This window comes from Frieseomelitta varia, unplaced genomic scaffold (genome assembly GCF_011392965.1).
Source record: "Frieseomelitta varia isolate USP_RPSP 00005682 unplaced genomic scaffold, Fvar_1.2 scaffold_464, whole genome shotgun sequence".
Taxonomy (NCBI): domain Eukaryota; kingdom Metazoa; phylum Arthropoda; class Insecta; order Hymenoptera; family Apidae; genus Frieseomelitta; species Frieseomelitta varia.
The window spans coordinates 749-22,434 of record NW_025110217.1 but is presented as its reverse complement, the minus strand read 5'-3'; the positions used below and the strand labels follow the sequence as shown (position 1 = coordinate 22,434).

General features: G+C 34.1%; 4 protein-coding genes across 6 annotated transcripts in view; 2 read left to right on the top strand and 2 right to left on the bottom strand.

Annotated features, from left to right (window-relative positions):
* Positions 1-9,609, bottom strand: part of LOC122532699 (ankyrin repeat and BTB/POZ domain-containing protein 2) — a 33,672-nt gene extending 24,063 nt beyond the window's left edge. Inside the window, exons 1-2 of one of the 2 annotated variants that reach the window (XM_043661710.1) lie at positions 9,161-9,609; positions 2,131-2,365 (exon numbers count right to left, since the gene is read on the bottom strand). In XM_043661710.1, the coding sequence (XP_043517645.1) occupies positions 2,131-2,333 (203 nt within the window). In that variant the 5' untranslated portion in view covers positions 2,334-2,365; positions 9,161-9,609. The remainder of the gene's footprint in view (positions 1-2,130; positions 2,366-9,160) is intronic. The other variant, XM_043661711.1, reaches the window with a different exon arrangement.
* Positions 9,610-11,220: 1,611 nt separating this feature from the next.
* LOC122532706 (ADP-ribosylation factor-like protein 1) lies at positions 11,221-13,038 on the top strand. Its single transcript, XM_043661723.1, has 5 exons — positions 11,221-11,487; positions 11,634-11,733; positions 12,036-12,152; positions 12,275-12,386; positions 12,563-13,038. Exons 1-5 carry the CDS (start codon positions 11,484-11,486, stop codon positions 12,770-12,772), a joined length of 543 nt encoding a protein of 180 aa, XP_043517658.1. The 5' UTR covers positions 11,221-11,483; the 3' UTR covers positions 12,773-13,038.
* On the bottom strand, positions 12,571-19,120 carry LOC122532701 (DNA polymerase delta catalytic subunit). 2 transcript variants are annotated; one of them, XM_043661712.1, is made up of 15 exons: positions 18,947-19,120; positions 18,527-18,632; positions 18,313-18,348; positions 17,852-17,963; positions 17,582-17,754; positions 17,256-17,515; positions 16,953-17,179; positions 16,703-16,869; positions 16,370-16,615; positions 15,990-16,292; positions 15,455-15,925; positions 14,979-15,385; positions 14,242-14,895; positions 14,025-14,149; positions 12,571-12,707 (listed from the first exon to the last, which is right to left on the bottom strand). In XM_043661712.1, exons 1-14 carry the CDS (start codon positions 18,997-18,999, stop codon positions 14,053-14,055), a joined length of 3,312 nt encoding a protein of 1,103 aa, XP_043517647.1. In that variant the 5' UTR covers positions 19,000-19,120; the 3' UTR covers positions 12,571-12,707; positions 14,025-14,052. The 2 variants fall into 2 exon arrangements, with proteins under 2 accessions (XP_043517647.1, XP_043517648.1); XM_043661713.1 differs by lacking the exon at positions 18,313-18,348.
* A 157-nt stretch (positions 19,121-19,277) lies between these two features.
* On the top strand, positions 19,278-21,239 carry LOC122532703 (CD151 antigen-like). The gene is made up of 6 exons (XM_043661718.1): positions 19,278-19,531; positions 19,759-19,941; positions 20,019-20,189; positions 20,301-20,390; positions 20,577-20,696; positions 20,864-21,239. Exons 1-6 carry the CDS (start codon positions 19,304-19,306, stop codon positions 20,918-20,920), a joined length of 849 nt encoding a protein of 282 aa, XP_043517653.1. The 5' UTR covers positions 19,278-19,303; the 3' UTR covers positions 20,921-21,239.
* The last annotated feature ends 447 nt before the right edge of the window (positions 21,240-21,686 follow it).

Below are 21,686 nucleotides of genomic sequence, written 5' to 3'. Positions count from 1 at the left end.
TTACGTGAAGAGTTATTTTTAACTGAATATCAGGGCGAAATCGGGAGGAATATGATACGCAATCGATAATTTTAATGTTACGCATCGATGGGTAATTATTATCGATTATAATTCAGTGTCATACATATTGATAAGGTCGTGATGGGCCATGTTTTACATACAAATCATCGAGCGTGCACACGACACGGTTGCGCGTCGGAATACAAATGAATCACGCGATACAGAGAATTTCAAAGCGAAAATCCCGACCTAGAAAATTTTTGCCCGAAAATATCGCCCGAACCGATTCTATTTTCCCTTTGGAATAAATCACTAAGGATTTAATCTTTGATTTTTCCACTCTTGATAATCGCTCGACTAACACAGACTGATTTTGTTAGATATAGAGTAAACATTTTTATGCCAGCAAACTGGCAATAAATTGATTCAAACGATACTCACAATGAGAAGTCTGTCAATGAAAAGACAGATTTCTGTGAGGTGTCTGTGAAAGAAAAAAAGGACGAAGCAATAACAACGGTGTTGAAAAAGTAGGCAAGCACGAAAAGCAGAGAAAAACCGCAGAGACAACAACAGTTTATTTACATTTATTTACACTCGACGTACAGCCGCCACGTACGAGCTCCGTTACGTGTACATACCGGGTTGAACGAACTTGGAAAATTTGTGGGCCTATTACGCGAACCCTTAAATTTCAGTGCCTATTTGTATGCCGAACAGTTTTTTCAAGGGGGCGAAGCCGCGGTGCGCGGCGTGGTGTCGATGGAACTAAATGATGGGGAAAGGGGAGGTGTGTCTTACGAATATATGCTCGTTCGACATCGTTAATCGAATCGGTCGTAATTACGTACATCGTAAATTTTAATGATCCTTAATCGGATCGGCAAGTGGACTGGCTTCTTTTAACGGTGATGTTTTGAGATCCCGCTAAACATCGAACCGAACGAAAAAGAAAAAAAGAAGTAACGGTCTCTATATCTGAAAACAAAGTCTCTCGAATTTGATCCTTTTTGCGAAAACATCTTTCAGAAGATCCTTCTGCGAATTTTCGCAATTTCGTAATTTTATTTTATTTAAATTCAAGTGAAACTCGAAGAGTCAAAGTTATTGTAGTGTAACTCGTACGCAAGCGATTCTTACAACTTTCTTCGAGCGATAACCGATATTTCTGTCAATATACTATATGGGCGTTGTCATCGCCAATAAAATCACCGACTGTATATATCATTCGATTTGCGTAAAATCTATCATCTCTGAAATAACATTATGTAACGTAACATACGATACGACATAAATATAACGTTTTATCAAATTAATGAGCTAGCAATATATCGCGAGTAAATCATGTAATGAGAGTTTTTACGAATAATTTAATAGCTAGCTTGCGAAACTGTGAATTCACTTTTCTTCTTCTTGCTGCTCTACACGGATCTTTGAGTATGTTTAATTTACACATTTGTTTTAAGGTAGCCATATTGCTACAGTAAAATAAATGAAAATAAAGGGCCATGTTTTATTAAAAAACTTCTATTTAATAAAAGACAAAGATTCCTAATCATTTTGAGGTCACTAGGTAGGTTCAATTACTTGCACACACAATTTTATTACTCTTAATCCTTAAATAGGTATTGAAACTTACACGATTACCATAGAAGGTGTACGTACATAATATTCGATTGTTCTACCTTTATGATGTTGATAATAAAAAATTTTGAAGCGTAACTGAATAACAACATATGCAAGTATATATACACGTATTGAAAAATATGCCATAAAATAATGTAGGAAGGGAAATGAGAGTGTCACTATCTCACAAACACAAGAGATTGATAAAAGAGAAGAAAAAAATAATGTGTTGAACAACGTCTGGTTCGATGCCATAGAAGGAGGAGATGGAGGAGGAGGTGGAGGAGGAGGAGGAGGAGGAAGAGGAGGAGGAGGAGGAGGAGGAAGAGGAGGAGGAGGTCAATGTTCCAAGATTCTCAGAAGGTTTTAATCGATTCTTATCGGGTCTAGCGGATCACTGTGAACGTGACCATTAATCAGATCTTCGTTAAGATCGATATCGATTACAGAGGATCGCTGGTAGATCGTCGCGACTGGATTCACAGAAAATAAAAAAAGACTCACCGGCGTGGCTTGGGTCGTAGTATCTCGTGACCGGAATCGGATATGCAGATACTCAGACTCAATGGTCCCCCATAATGTTCTGAAGGAGCACCGGTTTGGACGGTCTGCTGCTGGGGATTGGACATACCGCCAGAACCGGAAGTACTGTTCAAAAACAGCGGCTGCTGCCCACAACTATCCATCGTGACTCGCTCGAGGTTCATTGTGCCTCCCGTTGCCGATCGCGCTGGAAGAACTGTGAAAAATTTAATCTGTGTAAAAATATTCTAAAGTTCCCAATTTTCTAAGAAACATTTCCATTGATTGATTTAATTTTTTTTTTTTTTTTTTTTTGAAGGATTATTATATATTACGTTGGTAAAACTGTTTCATGATTGTTTATACTCTGAATGAGTCAAAAATATAAAATTGTATTTCTTTATAATAGAAATAGATAATACATTTGAGTCATTAATATGAAGGCAATACTGAGTATATTGTACAATATATAGAGCATTCGTGGAAATTTCATCGTCGTTGATTCAAACTTCATTTTCATCTTTTCTTCTACGTGTGAGCAGGATTATTAAATCACACGAATGTCTTGGATCTACAAATCGCATTAATCTTTGAATACCCGTTCTATACTTTCACTCATCAGGGCACATATACTTTTCAATGCTATTCACCATGAGGTAATGAGACATAATAACATAATAGTAACTTTTCTCTTATCAGGAACGTGGATAAATCCGGCTTGTGAACGCAATACGCGAACGTAGAAACTGGCCGCGAGAAATCTGCTCCCGATCGGGAAGATCTTCGGTGGAAAGTAATTATGCGAAACTTTCTTTTCGGGCTCGAAGGTCATTAACGAGCGTCTAGATGATTCTGAGAATAATTAGCAGCGCGATAACATCGCGTCGACGGGAGAGGAAACAATTATTTCTCTGTTCATACGCGCGGTGTCTGTTGTCGCGCAGCAAACGTGCCACTAATTACCGTTAGAAATGCGCCGAACACGTTAATAAGAACAGCGTTTCATTTCGCGGCGAGGTTCTGATATCTTTTGGGAAAATTTGCTGCGACTTTCTCCATTGAAGATACGACACACGACCATCCGAACTTTTTCATTTCGAGGTTATATAGGGTGGGCCAAAAGTTTATTCCCGCCTTTTCTTTAAATAAAACGTCAAGATATAAGAAAAAGTGGCAAAATTTGTATTAATTTTAAATTAAATTTAAGTTTATTAATTTTAAATTTTTTTGTACACTTTAATCTGTTAAAAAAAATTTGAAAAAATTACGAATTCATTTTAATAGGAAGTGATTTTTGGCCCACCTCAGAGCATGAAACTCGAGGAGGAAACAATTTTGGCTCCCTACTTTTCGAGCGGAAAAAAAAGATTTAAATTACTTAGAACTGCTCTAATCTCAATATATTGAAATGATCAATAATAAATTATTATTAAGCTATTTATGAACAAAATATGAAACTGCGCAAAAATTAGATGAGAAGTTTCTTCGTCTTTTAAAAAATGTATGTATAATATATATATATATATATATATATATTCCTTTAACAGCACACCAAATTGCAAAACTTATAGCACGGGCTAATAACCATTCTATAAACTCCGTTTCAGGACAATCGTTAGCTAACCGTTCACTACATAAATGCAATCTATTGACCGTAATAAAAAAAAAAAAAAGTAAAGTAAAATGATTTCTTTTGGTGAATTGTAGCCAACAATTGCCAAACAGACCGGTTTGCGATTGATTTTAACACACGTAAATTGATAAAGGCGTTCTGCATGCTCGGATAATGTGGTTCTAACAAGAGGCTAAACCTGCTACTTGCTCCGAGTTTCGCGAGTAACATGCTAGAGTAACATTCCTACGGATACACGCCGATAGTTATGAAAAATGTGCCACACAACAACACACGTGCACGTTTATAATTTTCCTATTTCGTTTTGCTTTCCTTGACCTGAGTGCTACGACCTATCCTGCAAGGCAGTCCAGATAACAGAGTTTTTTTCTGCAGTAATCGTTCAGCTGAACTTTTGCGTATATATGATCTATATATTTTTTAAAAAGATAGTCCTTCCACCCGATCCGTCTTTTCAATCAGTTTAAGTTACGTCGTTAAGGAACGATCTTCGTACCATCAATAATAGAGAAGAGTGAGAAGAGAATTCAGGTGACCTGGTTTTCGCGAAACATCCTGTGTACATATCTAATAATTACGTCTAGCATTGGAATCTGAGTCTGATCGTAAAGTGTGCAGTATTCTAATAACCGTTCGTCGTTATCTTTCAATTTTCCTAAGAATTTACTTGAGATGCTGAAAGTTTCACGAATCCGTGATTTATGATTAGATGTGTTACGCATAGTTAACCTTGAGGTAATTTTGAATAGTCGAACTCTCTGAAAATCGAAGCCCCTTGGAGCCGGAGTCACTTCCGCAGAAAGATAGTAAGGCACAAGAAGCTGATGGACGTAAGTAAGTAAGTAAGTAAGTAAGTAAGTAAGTAAGTAAGTAAGTAAGTAAGTAAGTAAGTAAGTACTTTACAAAGCACACAAGTATATATTTATATGAACGAATCGGATCGATGCATGTATATAAGAGTGTATATAAACACAGCGCTGGGCGTGGCTCAATGGTGTCCCGTTGCATAAGTGGATGGCTATGGTTGGCAGTGTAGTTCGATTAACTACCCTTCGAAAACCTGCAATTCTCCCCGCATGACCGATCTCGTAACTCAGCGAGTAGAACTAGTATATGGGACAGCTCGAGGATCAATATCTTGTCCAACTAACCGCACGAATTATATTTCGCGTAGGCGTAAGGTGCATTGTAGAACGCAGTTTTCGTATCATTAAATCGGACAACAACAACGTGCGATAATAAGTGAGAGTTATTAATAAAATCATGAGAATGTGAAAACTTGTTAATGGAATTATTCAAACACCTAAGAATATTTAAAATTTAGTCTAGCTTGGTCGAAGATGTTGTGAGATTAGCGAGAGAAATATCGATTGACAAATGGTGAAATTCGGCTGTTCAAATTGAACAGCAAACAGCTTCTTAATTTGAACTGATATTCATTCTCCCTCATTATCTTCGAATTGTGTTAAAAAAATCTGTAAAAGCGAGGATTCTTGTTACTAGTGATTTATACTAGTTAAAACTTAGATTTTTGTCTTAGATATATGTATATCGCAAAAGCGCGCGTACTTCCATGCAATGAACGAAACCTTCGTGCATCTTGACAGATTTTTGACCTTTCATGGAGAAGATTGTGATCCGAATAGAGAGCGTATATCTCATGTATGAGGGTCTTTATCAAGAAAACAAAAAGAAGAGTACAATTCACCTATTTCTTATAATAAATTTCCAAGGAAAACATCTGATGAATCAGTAAATTATTATTTATTTGTATACAATGCTAATATATCTCATTAAAAAATAAATATTTTAAAAACACTTTTTGATGTTTTTTGCTCTACTTTTGTACATTTCAATTACACACTTCACGAACGAAAAAAAGTCGAGGATCGCCCTGTACTTTGACTAGCTCTAAAAATACTTTCTTAGCGTGCACACATCGGCGACAGCGTGTCTCGCGTCCTCCTTCCCTATATCATTCCCTTCATACCCCTTTTCTACGCCAAGTGAAAGCACGCGTGCAATGCTGGCTGCCCTTTCACGGAATTTTCATCCACGTGATGTTCGAAGAATACTGACATTCTTTAAAATCATTCCACCGTTTTTGTCAGAGGAAGTAACTGAGTATTCCGATCTTCGTTCTTCCACCGATTGAACCGAAAACCATCCTGTCACTGTATCGTGACGTCTGCCTATTTTGCGTCACGCTACTCGTATAATAATAATAATAATAAACGGATAAAAATTTACTACATCGTGCATGAAAAACATGAAAGGAACAGAATTTAATAATAACAGATTGTCCAATAATAGTAGTCAGTATCGAATCCAAAAACTGAAACTGAATTTACATTGAATTTGTTTATAAATAATCTGAAAAGACAAGTGAAAAAGATGTTTTGTAATAATAAAAGTAAAGTCAAAATAATTTGCCAGTTGTAAGTTGGAGAAAGCTGTATATGGTAGAGTAATCTTAAAACATAGATCATTTGGAACGCACGCAGTTGCATAGTTCTTCGTGATTCAGTTGACTCGAAAGTTTTGGTTTTGTTTCACTTTTCATATCGTCTTATAACACAGTTTTCTATTTTCATTCACTACAACTCGGTTTCTCTTCGTATTCGGGTTCTACTCTACTTCTAACAAACTATTTTGTTTGTTAAGTAATATTTATGTATGCATGTGTACTACATTGACTAAATTTTTAATTGTTTTTCGTCAAATATTTCGTCTCTGAGATAATACGTACGTGGTTTGCGAAAATATTTGAACATTTACAATTTTACCAATATAATCATCATCTTCTATCTATCACATTTCAAAAGTGTCAATAAAATTTGATCAAAATGATTTGCACAGCCCGCCTACAAGCGTGTCTACAAGCGTTCGAATACTTTCGTGACCGCGCTGTACACCCGTTTTAGCATATAGACTGTCGCTCGCATGTGCGGAACGATTTATTGCACGTGCGCGTAACGATCGCGGATACACTATGACAGCCGTAGGATGTTGGTGATTTATCAGGGGTGCAGCCGAAAATTCGTGTTCCGGAGAAGCGAACGTGGGTGTAAACAAAAGTATAATTCTGCTTGGGGCACGGAATGTGCTGGACGCGGTGCTGGGCCCTGTAGGTACATTGGCTATGCCGTGCCGTGTGCGGCATCGAGTGTGTGGCGTACGTGTACCTACTCACATGTATATACGGCGTGGCATGGCGTACGGCCGTCCGTCCCGCGGCCACCGCATTCCAATGGCTGCCCAAACCAAAACCTATATCGTATACACCCATCTCGCTCCTCTCTTCTCTTTTTACCAGTGTACTCGCTCTTTTACCTTGTTGTCCTACTCTTTACCCACTCTACTCTGGTCACTCTTCCCATCTCTTCCTCCCAACCCCCACCCGCCCCTTTCACCTCCGCCCCACCTCACGCGCTCAACCACCGCAGCGCTTCTTATTCGAATCCTTGCCGCGATTCTCTTCGCAAGAGAAACGCAGCTCTCCTCCCTTTCTTCCATCTTTTTCTCCATTCCTCCCTAGTAAGCATCATAACGATACTTGCCGCGGTCTCTCGATCGATTTAGACCGTTGCGTTCTGTCTAGGGAAACATCGATTACATTTCCCCACACTCATCCTTTCGAACATTCCAACATTTGTCGCAGGACAAATATAAGTAATTTTCGATAGCGATGTAATAATCGGTACGATACTAGTACACAGTTGTTCACAAAAGTACTTGAACATTTAGGGACAGACATTTAGCATCTTTTATGAATACGTATATCGAGTGCCTGTGATCATATTGGCAAAATTTGAAATCAAAGTTGGAAAGCTACAAGATATTTCGTTCGAGGATATATAATACATATGTATTAAGTAAACATGAATATTCAGTAGATCAACATATACATTCAAAATTTATTATACGCTTAAGATTATTAGGTATACATGTTGTGGATTAAATTTTTAGAAAATATATGTTTCCAATAAATATGTATTCTAACCTCTACGTGCAACCTCTGGGTTTCAAATTTGAAAAATTCTCGCATCTCTAATCGTAGATTCAATGAAATTTCAAGATGTTTCGTGTAACGCACGTAAAAATTTTTTGTGATACGTGTAGAAATACTTTCGTGAGCGCCGGTGTAACTTTCGTTAGCTTCTATCTCCATCTGTAATGTCATCCTTATCGCGTATTTGAAAACCAAATGAACCACGGTCGCTAGATGTCCCTGTTCCGCCGCAGGATACGACGAAACCCGAATGACCTTTCATAGAAACGAATCTTCTCCCCATTTGTCACTGTTGCTTTATACGTTCGTCGATTGGATTCGCTGTCCTATCGATCAAAGACAGAGACACAGAAACATCGGTTCCTCGAACTCGCGGATGCATTCCTTCATCGCGTACCATCAAATACAGTGGCATACTTTGCTACTTGCTCGTAACAGTTTTCTTTCGTCGGTTCTTTCGCAATGTTACAGTAGCATGCACGTAAACGCTCCCCAAGAAGACCGTAGATCAGCGCAATTTATATACGGGTTGGTTACGAGTCGACCGATCCATGAATGCAAATGTAAACGATTAATGCTTTAACAAAACTTAAAGCCATTACACTGATCAAACTTCATCCTTTTTTCCAAACTCCTTCGTGAAGATTCGAGCAAATAAGATTCAAAAATTATGAACAATATGTATGTGGAATTTAGTACATCAATTATAGTTATCAAATATGATAGGATTTTGACAGGATCATTAATCTACGACTATCCACTAGGTATTAAATGGAAAAGTTCGATGGTAGGTCCACACGAGTGTCTCCATGTATATACACATGTATATTATATGTGTAAACTTGTTATCGAACGAGCGAAAGTCTGAAGGGGATTGCGATCTATCAGAATTGGAAGATTCTCGCGAGTCGATCTACTACAGAAAAACTACTAGTTAGCTATAAATTCGTTTAGAGATGCAAATCGACGAAAATTCATGTGGTATCTCATGACCCATCGGAGCTGTTAGGTGCTTGAGTTTCGAGACAAAACGAATTGGAGACAAAACGACTCATAGGAACGTCGCGTGCGTTTGAGAAAAACTTCATTTTCGAGAGAACCGGTTTCCAGCGATTGTTAGAGTGCACAAATTTTCTGAACTAATCAGATTTTAATCATGGAAACATTTATCAAAATTGATAAAAATCTATCGTGTGATTTATATTACTGTATTTTTCAAACAGTACTTATTGTTAGTTGAAGAATTCGCAAGAATTGCCATTTTTTAATAATGAATACTACTAATATTGATATATATGTACTACTTCTATATACTCTCTTTAATAGAAAAGCTGTAACGGAAGATGTTTTTAAAAAAAAAAACTTACCAAACTTTCTTCAGCTTATTGGTAGGGATGAACATATGTACGTATTCGACATGACGTATACTCGAGGAACATTCGATAAAATTATCAACAAAAGAACTTCACTTTCGACTAATGTCCACGTTTCATGAACATCTTTTTCTTTTCACTATTTTACTCGAGGTACGATATACGTACACGTAAATATGAAACACGTCGCGATGTTGGTCACGACGTTTCGCAACTGTGATAGACATACATGAACTTTTTAAATTGCACCACGTAGACGTAGAGTGTGATATTATGGTAGAAATGTATGGTGTTTGAAAACTTGAGTGGTAGGCCACGACCACAGGGAGAAAACAGATTCACCTTTTTTCCTTCAGATCTTTTCGCGTGTAATATCACCCATCTCATTAACAAGACAACATATCTGCACACGCATCCGACCGAGTCGCCGCTTTTCGGCAGCTGTCAATTACTAGCAACACAGGCACTGCGTTTGTGCAGCATCCCAGCAGAACCACTTTCGGTCCAGGTTACGAAAAAAAAAAAAATCTCTCGTGCAAGGAAACAACATAGAAGACAATATCTCTGCCATCTATCAGTCGTTGTGAGAACTAACGTTTCGATTCCAGCTATTAACGGAGTTGGGACGATGTTTCTGATATTTGAGATCCCAAGGGACTCAAGAAACGTGTGCTCTTAAATTTTTTACGTGCAATTTGAAAATTGTGTTGTAAATTTTTTAAATCTTGTGAGAGATTTATTTCTCTGTTTTACAAATATATATATATATATAATATTTATACAGATAAAAAGCATGTAACTAGAATTGGCTGTCCATAACTGGAAGAGAGCACAATTTGTAATTATTATTTGTACATTTGCATAAATGAACAGCGTATAATTATAGAGAACTAGAGTCGTCAGTGATATAACCACTGATTGTTATCAATGATATAACAGATGTACAGACAGAGAGTACATGTATTCTTACAATGATGTTTTAAATTGAACTTTATAATTGCCTGATTAGTTTGTACTTTATTTGAATATACACATATGTGTATTAGTTTCACGTATTTACAACTTTTTAAATTTTGCATTCACATTTATATCTATTTTAAAATTGCGTTGAATACATATTAATTATGTTTGTATGAAAGATAGAGAAATTAAATATTGAATTAATTTCATTTTGAATATACGATATACTTTAAATCTTGTTCTTTTTTGCTCGAAATATATTATTCAAGTAAATAGATTATAATTTTTCATGTGAAGAAATTAGACCTAATAGTAATTTCGAATAAACTCTATGGCCTGTAAAATAAAATATAACGATTTAGCAGCATTTAAGGATTTCTAATCACTTCGTTTTCAATTCAGTTCGTTGTATGTCAGTATAAATCGTAGTTACTCACATACACATAGATATACCTAACTACGAATCAAGTGAAATGAACGAAAATATTGTAACTAATTCTTTATCTTTTCATTCTTTATCTTTCAATTCTTCATTCTTATTTGCTTTTTCAAACAAAGGATGTTGAGTACATACGTGTATATCAGTGTATTAAGACAGATGACTAATCACGACAAGATAACAGAGGAGGAATATTTTTAGGTAGAGTAACTTTTATAGCAAATGAAATGTTCATTTTGTAAATATTAACAAATATGAATTCGTTCGTGTTGAAGTCGGATATTTGGCCTGTGCGAGAAGATTCATAAAAAATTATACTATTATTAATTACAAATGCCGATTGACTGAGTTGACCCAAATAAACCAATCTGGTTAATTAGCAAAAAAGAATTACACGATAATTATTTCTAACAATCAATTAATTTTTATAGTTCATAAAATTGAATCTATTCATCGTCAATTTTTTTATCTCGTTTGTTAAGTTTGTTACTGTTAAAAAAAAAAGAATTTATGACTTGTGTAAAATTGCGCTAATAATATTAATTCGATTGTATTCGATTGATAAAGCGCAAAAAAGGCCTAGACTCAATTTGAGAGAAATAAAAGAAATGGCGGGGATGGCGACGGTCAGTTAGCAAGGTATAGTTGTCGGCCAGTCGACGAAGTAGAACTACACCCTGAACATAGTTACTTCGTGCGTTACTCGTTGTATCGAAGATACGGAGAGAAGAGGAACAATTTCAAGCAAGTTCGGGTAACGAGTAACGATACAAGTCAGCAAGTGATCTGAAGCGGACTGCATCAGTGAACAGTAAAAGGGGTGTGCGCCCCGGTTACTTAGATACAATTGTGATTATTACATCTGACAATAAATTTTAATTTATACTATATGAATTGGAAATAATACGTGATCGAGATATGGGTGAGTTGTGTGATAATTCACGAAGGTTCATGCTTCTGAAATTGAAATCGAATCTATCGAGTGAACATAAATTTCATTGGTGGACAATTTGTCGAAGGTTTCGTTCGTGTATTTCGATATAATTTTCGATTGTTCTACGTTTCCAGGAGGATTACTCAGTTATTTTCGTAATTTACTCGGCAGCCGGGAAATGCGAATTTTAATTCTAGGCCTGGACGGAGCCGGAAAAACTACGATCTTGTATAGGTATGCCTTACGTTGACAAGTCTTTCCTACGTTTCGTTTGACAGTTTATGTTTTAACATATACGCATACGTTCTTTATTTAATTGTTTTTTTCTCTTTATAATAAGTATATATTAATTGTTTCTTCGTATGCTAATTATCGTACAAATAACCTTATCGAACAAATTCTTCGTTCAGACAAACCGGTTTAAATGTTTGTAATCAAATAATAGATGTATCTTCGTGTGATGTAAATTATTTGAAAATTGGATGTGGCGTACTATGCATATAGCAAATTCTATTGAATATTGTTACGTTTATTAGGTTGCAAGTTGGTGAAGTGGTTACAACAATACCCACTATAGGATTTAATGTAGAACAGGTCACGTATAAAAATTTAAAATTCCAAGTATGGGATCTGGGAGGTCAAACTAGTATACGGTATGTTATATAATACTCATGGATACAAATGTATGTTTATTTAGTTTTACGCAGGTTCATTTGTTAAAAATGATGCAATATTCACAAGGATTATAATGTAAACTTACATTTCAAATTCACAGACCATATTGGAGGTGTTATTACTCGAATACAGATGCAATAATTTATGTCGTGGATTCTGCAGATAAGGATAGGATAGGCATATCAAAAGATGAATTAATTTACATGTTGAGGGTAAGCATACTTTTGTGTTGTTAATTGAAGATCATTTATTAATTCAATGATTATTTTATTTTTAAATTTTATTAATTATTCACAGTATCACACAAAGCACCAACACACAGAATGTATTTTACAATTTTGTGCTTTTAAAATCATAATGTACACATCAAAATCATATGTATGTTTAGGAAGAAGAATTGCAAGGTGCCATTTTAGTGGTCCTGGCAAATAAACAAGATATGGCAGGGTGTTTAAGTGTTGCAGAGGTGCATCAGGCGCTTGGATTAGATGCTCTTAAAAACAGAACGTTCCAAATTTTTAAGACATCTGCAACTAAAGGTGAAGGACTTGATCAAGCAATGGACTGGTTGTCGAATGCATTGCAAAGTAAAAAATGATTAACATCATTAAAACAATTTTCTACTCAAGCCTTCTTAAGAAGACTAGTCATATGACTGTCAAATTGTACAACCCACACAGAACTGTTGGGCACGTTTCTCTTGTTCTGTCTATTTATTACAACTATATTTTAAATAGTCTTACAAATTATATGAGAAGACAATTCTTTTGATTTACCACGATTTTCGTAATGTGAAGCAAGCCAATAAAAGCAAACGAAACTTTTATCTTTCAACTTCAAATAAAATAAACATAGAGGTTTGAATACTTTTTTCCGCATCATTAACGAATAATTTTATCATGATTACATTACGCAATTTTTAGTATCCAATAGTATCATAAGAGTCATTGAATAAAGGATTTTTATTACTATACAAAGCAATATGAAGTTTATCGGATTTATATATAAATCTTTCGAAAAATTATAAATTTGTTATTATATTGGCAATGAAAAGTATAATGTACAGTGATATAAATACATCACTTGTATGAGTCAAAAGGTCATTTATAAGTATTAATGGTAAAACTGGTAATTATTTGAAGTGTCAACATTTTGACATACTCTGTGAATAGTTGTGTAAATATGTGTAACTGATTTAATTTCGGTCGTGTAACATTAAGATACATATGTAACGTTCCCTTTTATAAGAAACAATATACAAGACGATCTGACGTAGAATTAAAGCACAATGATGTTTAAAAAATTTATTACATAAAATTGGAAACACACGATACTGCCATACAGAAACAAAATTGATATTTCAAAACAAGAATACATTTAAATTTGATCTTTGACAAAAATAAAAATTTTGTTAGTTTTTATCCAATAATAAATTATTTAATACCAAATAATATTAGATAATTAAACTACTTGACCAGTATACTAAGATTTGATAATTAATTTATGTATTTAAAATCTTTATAAATATTATTTCATAATAAATATTCCACAAATATTAATTGCAAATATAATTTTTGAATTTTAAATAGAATGTGTTTTTATAAACATAGGAAAAAACTTTTCAATTTACATATATACAAACATGGAAAAATAATTGCTATATAAAATCATTATAGAAATTTATAAACTTTCTATATATGATTTGTACAAAAATTTGCGAAAGGAATTAAATTTTTTATGTCAATTATACAAACACTCGTTTCATTTTATTTTAATTTTGTGTTGCGATTACATATAAAACAGTAATTATTTTTGCATGTGTCAGCATAAAAATTACAAAATAAACATACCTTTCATGCTTCTCGACCTATTTTAACTTCACCAAGCTGGAATTCCAAATCTTTCAATTCGTTTCATCTGTGTATCTAATTCCATTTGAACTTTCTTTCTCATATAAAATATTGGACAATCGCGGCTATAAAAAGAATATAATATTAGTTTTAATAAACACATATTTTCACTAAAAAAAAAAAAAAAGCATGCATATTAATTGATTAGAGAACGAACTTTGTACACAACACTTCCTGGTGAAGACTTCCCTGACATCTTTGACACTCTGTCCACAATCTACAGAATTTTTCTTCCAATTTTCTACCAGTATACAACTCCGTTTGATATAATTCTGATTCTTTTGGTTCACAATATTTACACACTGCCATCTTTTCTCTTTCCGGTGTTAGAACGGCTTTGCATCCTAAGCATATTTCCTTCTTGCGCGTAAATGCGGATAAAGCACTGACTTTTGATGTAACAACGGATTTTGTGCGTGTATGATCTCCTTTCAGTAAGAGCGATTCAGCCTTTTCACCAAGAATAGGCTCAAAAATCCGCACTAATGGTTTGGCTAACTGGTTTTCCAAGTAGTAGTTTGTATCTATAGGAATATTGTTTTCTAAGACAAAAATAGGATCTTCAGCTTTCTGATAAGCCGGTGTGCCTTTGGCTGCTCGTGTGAAAACGTACGGTACCCTGTCGCCAAGTTTTGGAGCATTTCCGGCATCTCGTTTTTTCATTTTTGCTGCTAATTCGACGTGCGCTTGTTTGGCCGCGTAGTCGGTTTTGGTTAATTCCTTCGTAATTACCAACTGAGAGATATCTATACGATTGCATAAAAGATCGCTTATAATCTGTTTAGCGTAATTCAGCGCATCATTGGGATTTCTATAAGAAAGAAGGAAAGAAGTAGCAAATTGAAAATTTTTTGTTTTGTTTTACTGTACATTATAAATATAATATTGAGTTACCTATCGATGAGTAATTTTTGTAAACAAGTATTCATCATGTTTGCTACTAATGGACAATTATCTCTTCGTACAGTTTCCAAACCTTTGCAATCCATTTTGTCGTATTTATCTGGACGAGTAAAATATAAGCCAGCGTATCGTTTTTTGTTAATCAACAGGTACGGGAAATATACTTTTTCAAATTCCAGTTTTATTGGTTTCAAAAATTTCGAGGATACGTATTCCGCTGCTACTCGACCAAGTTCCATGGCTTCTTCGACTGTTTTCACACCAAACTTAATCATAACAGAATCAGTATCTCCATATATAACTATCGCGTCATTTTTATACCCTTTGGAAGTGCAATATTGCTCTTCCACCTCATGCTTTGTTCTTTCTATCATAGTACGACCGTATGAGGTAACACTCTGAAAATCAACCATTTTATTATAAAAGGGAACCTAATCTATTGAAAAATATGAATATTAAAATCTTACAGCAGAAATGTCCAAACAGGGTAATTTTCCCATTTGTGCACCAGTGAAACCATATACAGAATTGGCGGATACTTTCAAAGCATATTGTCTACCATCCAACACTTTTTGTTTTAACGGATCGGTTTCATTCTTCAGTTCAGTTTTTGCCGCTTTTCTAGCTAACAAAAGATTTTCTAGAATTTCTGGAAGGATTCCCTTTCTAAGAGTAGCTTTGACAAATTTTGAATCAGTCGGGGTTACGGTAATATCATCCGAATCAATTTTCAATTTAATTTGCTTGTCATGTTTTAACAACGTAGTGTAACATAAATTGTGGGCCATGATAATACTGGGATACAAAGAACTGAAATCCAAAGTTGCAATGGGATCGTTATAGTATCCGCGTTTTGGTTCTATAACTGTTGCACCTTCGAACTGTTCGTCGCTAACTTGACCTCGATGGACAGGCATTAAGTAGTCTTTTTCTCGAGTCTGGAATCATGTATCTGTATTCTAATAATTGATCTCACAAATCAATGAAAACAATCTTACTTACTTTTCTTAATAATTGTGAAACAACTTTAATTTGTTGGCCTCGAGTTAGTAAACTACACATCGAAACCCCGGTAACTCTTGCCATTTCCATGTAGATGAAAATGCACATTAACTTATCTAACAATCTAAGCGGCAAATACGCGTCTTTCAAACAGTAAACAGCGAGTCTTCGACGCGTCTGTGCATCACCATTTTGTAAATCCGTGATAATGCTATGATGGACATCTTCTTTTTGCTCTTGTAGAAAATGATACGAAACAGCATTTAGAGTGTAAGATCTTAATTTGTAATCTCTGACTAGTACCTAAACATAAGAGTGAATTTTAATTTATTGTTAGATTTAGTAATTTAGTAGGTTCTTTCTAGCAAAATTAGTTTTACCAGTAGTAGATCGAATGGAACTCTTCCTTCAAAATTAATGGACTTATTTTCACGTCGACCCATCTGTTTACTTTGAAGCACTTGAGTTTTAATTACTGATTTTATATTTTTTATTCGACCAAGAAAGTAAAAATCTTTCACATTAAGATGTTTCGCACGATTAATCAAATAAGGAAAGTCAAAATTATTTATATTATATCCTGTAAAAATATCGGGATCTAATTGTCTTACGAAGTCCGCCCATTTCTAAGACAAACAAAATACAATCGACATATACCAGTTGATTTCAACTTGATCTTGAACTCAAAAATTGAATTTTGGATATACTCATACCTCTAACAATTTTTGTTCTTTCTCGAAACTTAAAACTTGGCAACCAACAATTGGTGCACATGTATCGAGGGTGAAAATATTTCGCAGAAAAGGTTCCGTTTCTCCTTGTTTTATTACCATATTAGCAATTTGTATAACCGGATCGTGATTTGGTTCCGGAAAAATTCCTATTATATGAAAAAAAAAAAAAAAAAAGGAATAACATACATCTATACATCTATAAAAATATTTAAACAAAGTATAATTTTACCTTTGCGACCCGCGCATTCGATATCAAAGCTAAGAATCCTAAATGGAGCAATTTTCGACCATTCGCCTTGGGGAGCATGAGCAATGAATGCGTCCCACGCGATATCAACTTCTAATTGACATCTTGTAGTCAAGGGTAAATTGTGTCCAAAATGTTGTCGAAGTTTCCAAGTTTTTGGTGGCAATTCAATCCATGAACATCCAACTACTGATGTGTCAACCATAAATCTTAAACAATTATTTGGTTGGAAATACAGAAGAAATTAAAACTTTAAGAAATAGAAGATACAATACAATTGTATACCTAATATCAAAATCAATGTTACTTTCAAAAGCAGTATATTGATGATTGAATTCAGCTAAAATGGTTTCTTCTTCTACTATTTTCTTACAACGTGCTACTAGTCTTGGAAGTGCTACTGTAATTTTTAAGAATAACGATTTGTCACTTCCTGTATAACCATACATGTTTTGTTTATACACTCGCTCAACAGCTAACACAGCCTCTTGAATATTCTCTGGATTTGATCTCATATCTTTTAACAGAGCTTTGTTTAAAGCTTCCTAAATAATATATTGGTGTAATAAAAGAATCTGAAATTCTAACTACTAATTCTTAAAATTGTATACCTTTAATAATCTACAATGATTCTCATTAAAATTTTGTGGTGCCGTAATATATAAATAGGGGCTAAATCCATGAACATGACAACAAACTGAATTCCCCAATTCTGTAACACCAAACATTCTCATTATTGGTACAGGAGGTATGATACTGCCAGGCATTCCGGGTAACGGTGCACCTTAAAAAAAAAGAAATAAAAATACAACTTGATTTTATAATACAACCTGATTTGAAATAGTATGATAAAATTTATTTCTTATTCACAGTATGCTTACCACTGTAATGATCAATATCTATTTGCTGGAAAATCAATGCATCTTTTTGTGGATTTAACAATGGAGGTGGTGGTCTGGTCCATTTTGAATATGTATTTTCTTGTTCAGGACCCTGATAAGAATAATTATTCATTGAAACAATAAATTTATTCAAGTTTACGCTATAAATATATGTAGCATAAAACAATCATAAACTGTACATGCAAAAGCAGGAAGCATTCAGCAACCAGAAAGTAAAACAAAATTGCAAACGAAACACAACAAATGAATTATGAATTAAATAGTGAAAATAATAGAAAAAATTCATTATTACATGAATGAAAAAATACATATCACAACATGTAAAAATTGGCAATTAGTAAAGTTTGTATGATTTCAAGAATTTAATGATTTGATAAATTTAATATTTACATTAAAATATTCAGTATATAAACATACTTTTATTATATGAATCAACTCACTGCTTTTGATACTTTAGTTAATTGTACATCAGGTGGCTAGGATAACAAAGTAATAATTAATAATATATTGAAATTACTTTATACAAAACTGTGTAATCTTCTTTCAGTATATGTAAAAATTTTGTAGCAATCAATATAGATTAAACAGTATTTTACAAAGTATAACTTATTTGATAGCACAAAATAGATAATACATTGTTTAATGCTTATATACCTCTTCAATGACTTGAGACATGTCACCAAATTCATTTTCCATTTCATCCATAGTAGCCAATTCAGCTTCAAACGAACCGGGATAATCATCGTCTTCATCGTCATTGCTATTAGTCATCATGGAAATAAAAAGCAGAAAATTAAGGTCAATGAAAATTAAAAAGAGGATTTAGAAATCAAAATAACAATAATAATCAGAAAATACAAAATAATGAGACGTAATAGAAAATGTACATGTGAGAAAGATCATTTGATATCAATGTTTTTATTTCATAAAAGTGATAATAAAAAAATAGATTCAGTGAAAGTTTTAATGCCATCTTTTTTTATTATTCAACAAAGCAGGGATTTGAATATATGTACAAATTTGTGCAGGGCAAAAAATTAAGTAAGGTTAAAAATAAATGCAAAAAGTATTTACCGATATTTTGCTTTTTTTGTGGCGGAGGGTGCTGAAAATTGCTTCTTATTCATTTTGCAGTTTTACGTTCGAAATGGCACAGGCATTAAACACGATTGCGTTCGGTTACAAATGCTACCGACAGCTCGCACAAAAATGCCGCGAAGAAGTTTCAATATTTAGTTATTTTCGTCGACGTTGCAGGGTGTGCAACGTTGAGAAATAATTACCTAGCGTTACAAAAAAATTTAAATTTGAATTGAATTGTCAAGAGAGAAGTTTTATCATTTTCTAATCACTTTTATTCATTTGCTGTTTTAGCTACGTTCCAGTTACGTTTGGTTCGTTTACTGTTTCAGCTACGTCCTAGTTAAATTTATGAATTGGAGTAAATTTTTTACCTGGACGCCAGATCACGAGGAGCATGCGAATGAGGAAACGACGGAAACGGAAAACGACGAGGACGTCACCGATAGTACGGGATCCACCGTATCCACCGACAAAGAGTCTAATTTCCTTGGAATGCATTTTCACAAGTTCTCACACAATCATTTATCGCAACGATGTATTAAACTGGTTTTCTTAACAATCAATGTTGCAGTTTTTGTAAGCATTAATCACTATCAAAATAATAACAAATTATCAAAGGTTTATAAACGGAAGTTTTATCAGACCTTTATCGTTTATAGTTTATAAATTTGTAGATATTTTCAATTTTCAAAAGAAATTGTAATAGCTGTTCATAGTGTAAAAAAAGAAAAATTTATTGCGTTTGAGAATTAATTAATAAAAGTGTTGTAGATGTTAAAAAAAAAGAAAAAAAATACTTAAAGATTGCAGGCATTATTGGCATTGTAATCTCTATATGGATTTTCACTGACAATAAAATAATGATGAGACTGATAGACCAACGCTTTTATGTTACAACGTTGTTATTTGCCAGTTTAATTGGTTCATTAGTATCATTATTGGGGATTCTCGGCGTGCTTCGAAAGAAAACGAAATGTTTGAAAGTTGTAAGTTTTATTCTTTTTATAGAATCGAAAATTGCGTAATAAACGACAGAGAAACTTAAAAAATTATTTTATTACAGTATGGTCTGTGTTGCTTGACATTTCTCTGCGTCATATTCGTTAGCGGCATAATGAGTTTTTGGATTTTGGAGGAAATCGTAAGGAGGATTCAGATCGACATGAGCGCCACCATCGAGGGATATCATTCCTCTCCGTCGAGCAGAGAAGCTTGGGATAATACCCACAGATACGTAAGAGAGTTTCTCTTACTTGCCACAAGATGTCTCTGAAAGATCTTGCATCGATTTTTGTCTTTCAAAAGTCAAGTTACAGTTAATTACAAAAAAAAAAACTTATTGCAGCTGAAATGTTGTGGAATAAAGTCCGCGAAGGACTGGCTCAAGTATCGCGCTGAAATTCCAACAAGCTGTTGCTCCAGATCTATCGAAGAAGTAAAGTTTTCTTACTCAATAATTAGCTTTTTGAGAAATATACATCAATACCGATCATTATTATAAAATGGACCACTTCAGCAATCTGCAGTTGCATTCCATTGACAAAAATTAGCTTTGCGTATTTGCAGCAAAATCTGCAATCGTTATCTTCAATTCTGTTATTCAAGTTGAATTTTTCCACAGTGTTTACGAATGACAGAAGCAGTGGCATATAAATCAGGATGCCTGAGAAACGCCGTACTATTGCTGAAGTCTCATATACACACCATTAGCTTGACCGTGCTGCTGATTTTCCTAATCATAGTGAGTTGAACGCTTTCTTGTACGAATCACAGGATTTATCAAAACATATTCAGAGATAAATGCACAAACTTAAGAATTATGAGAAATATATCATCTACATACATATTTTCAAATCTGTACTCGAACATACAGATCAAAATCACTCAACTGTCTTTCTATTATTTCAGTTAGTGAGTTTCCTCCTTGTGCTCTGTATACTTGCTAGAATGAAGAGGCAATTTTAAAACTGAATAGTCGGGGCAAAACACGAGAAACGATATAGAATTTTATTTGGAATGAGAGGCGAAGGTGAACGAGGATCAATGACTGTAGATGAGAAAATGAGAAATTCGCTGTGAAACGTTTCCCAGCTTTTATTATCATATATAGATCATATATTTTCTGAAAACACTTAATATATTGTACTTATGATAGTAATATTACTGGACATGCTGATTTGGGTTTTTCTTTTCGCGACGCACGTGCACGACCACGGAATTTGTGTTTCGGAAAAAAAGTTCTCTCTCCACGTTTCTCTAACAAATGGAACCATCGATCGATGGATGGCAGTTTTGTCGGCTTTAAGGGCTTTTTCTCTTTTTATAATACGATTATAAAAATTCAGTGTCTGACCATCGTTCGCTTTCATCCTCAAAAAATTGGCCTTTGTTGCGTGCCGAATTTACCGAGATTCATGACTCATCGGAATGGTTAGTAATAATAATAATAATAATAATAATAATAATAATAATAATAATAGTAATAATAATAATAGTAATAATAATAATAATAATAATAATAATAATAGTAATAATAATAATAATGATGACGATGATGATGATGATGATAATAATAGTAATAGTAGTAGTAGTAGTAGTAGGCAGAGTTTTAACGAGAATAATCTCGCCATCGTACTATTGTAAGCAAATGATTAGCCACGCCGCCCGTCGGCGTGGGAAAACTTCCTTGGCTATACGCTGGAAGAGGCCACTCGAGATTAAGGACCATGGG

Excerpts from the sequence above, each read along its gene's own strand:
- LOC122532706 (XM_043661723.1), top strand. Across the intron at positions 11,734-12,035 it reads AAAACTACGATCTTGTATAG|GTTGCAAGTTGGTGAAGTGG; the intron begins GTATGCCTTACG and ends TACGTTTATTAG. Across the intron at positions 12,153-12,274 it reads GGAGGTCAAACTAGTATACG|ACCATATTGGAGGTGTTATT; the intron begins GTATGTTATATA and ends TCAAATTCACAG.
- LOC122532703 (XM_043661718.1), top strand. The coding sequence starts at position 19,304 with ATGAATTGGAGTAAATTTTTTACCTGGACGCCAGATCACGAGGAGCAT. Across the intron at positions 19,532-19,758 it reads CAATCAATGTTGCAGTTTTT|ATTGCAGGCATTATTGGCAT; the intron begins GTAAGCATTAAT and ends AAATACTTAAAG. Across the intron at positions 20,190-20,300 it reads GGGATAATACCCACAGATAC|CTGAAATGTTGTGGAATAAA; the intron begins GTAAGAGAGTTT and ends AACTTATTGCAG.
- LOC122532701 (XM_043661712.1), bottom strand. The coding sequence starts at position 18,999 with ATGAATAAGAAGCAATTTTCAGCACCCTCCGCCACAAAAAAAGCAAAA. Across the intron at positions 16,616-16,702 it reads AAGAACAAAAATTGTTAGAG|AAATGGGCGGACTTCGTAAG; the intron begins GTATGAGTATAT and ends TGTTTGTCTTAG. Across the intron at positions 15,386-15,454 it reads CCTGTTTGGACATTTCTGCT|AGTGTTACCTCATACGGTCG; the intron begins GTAAGATTTTAA and ends GTTGATTTTCAG.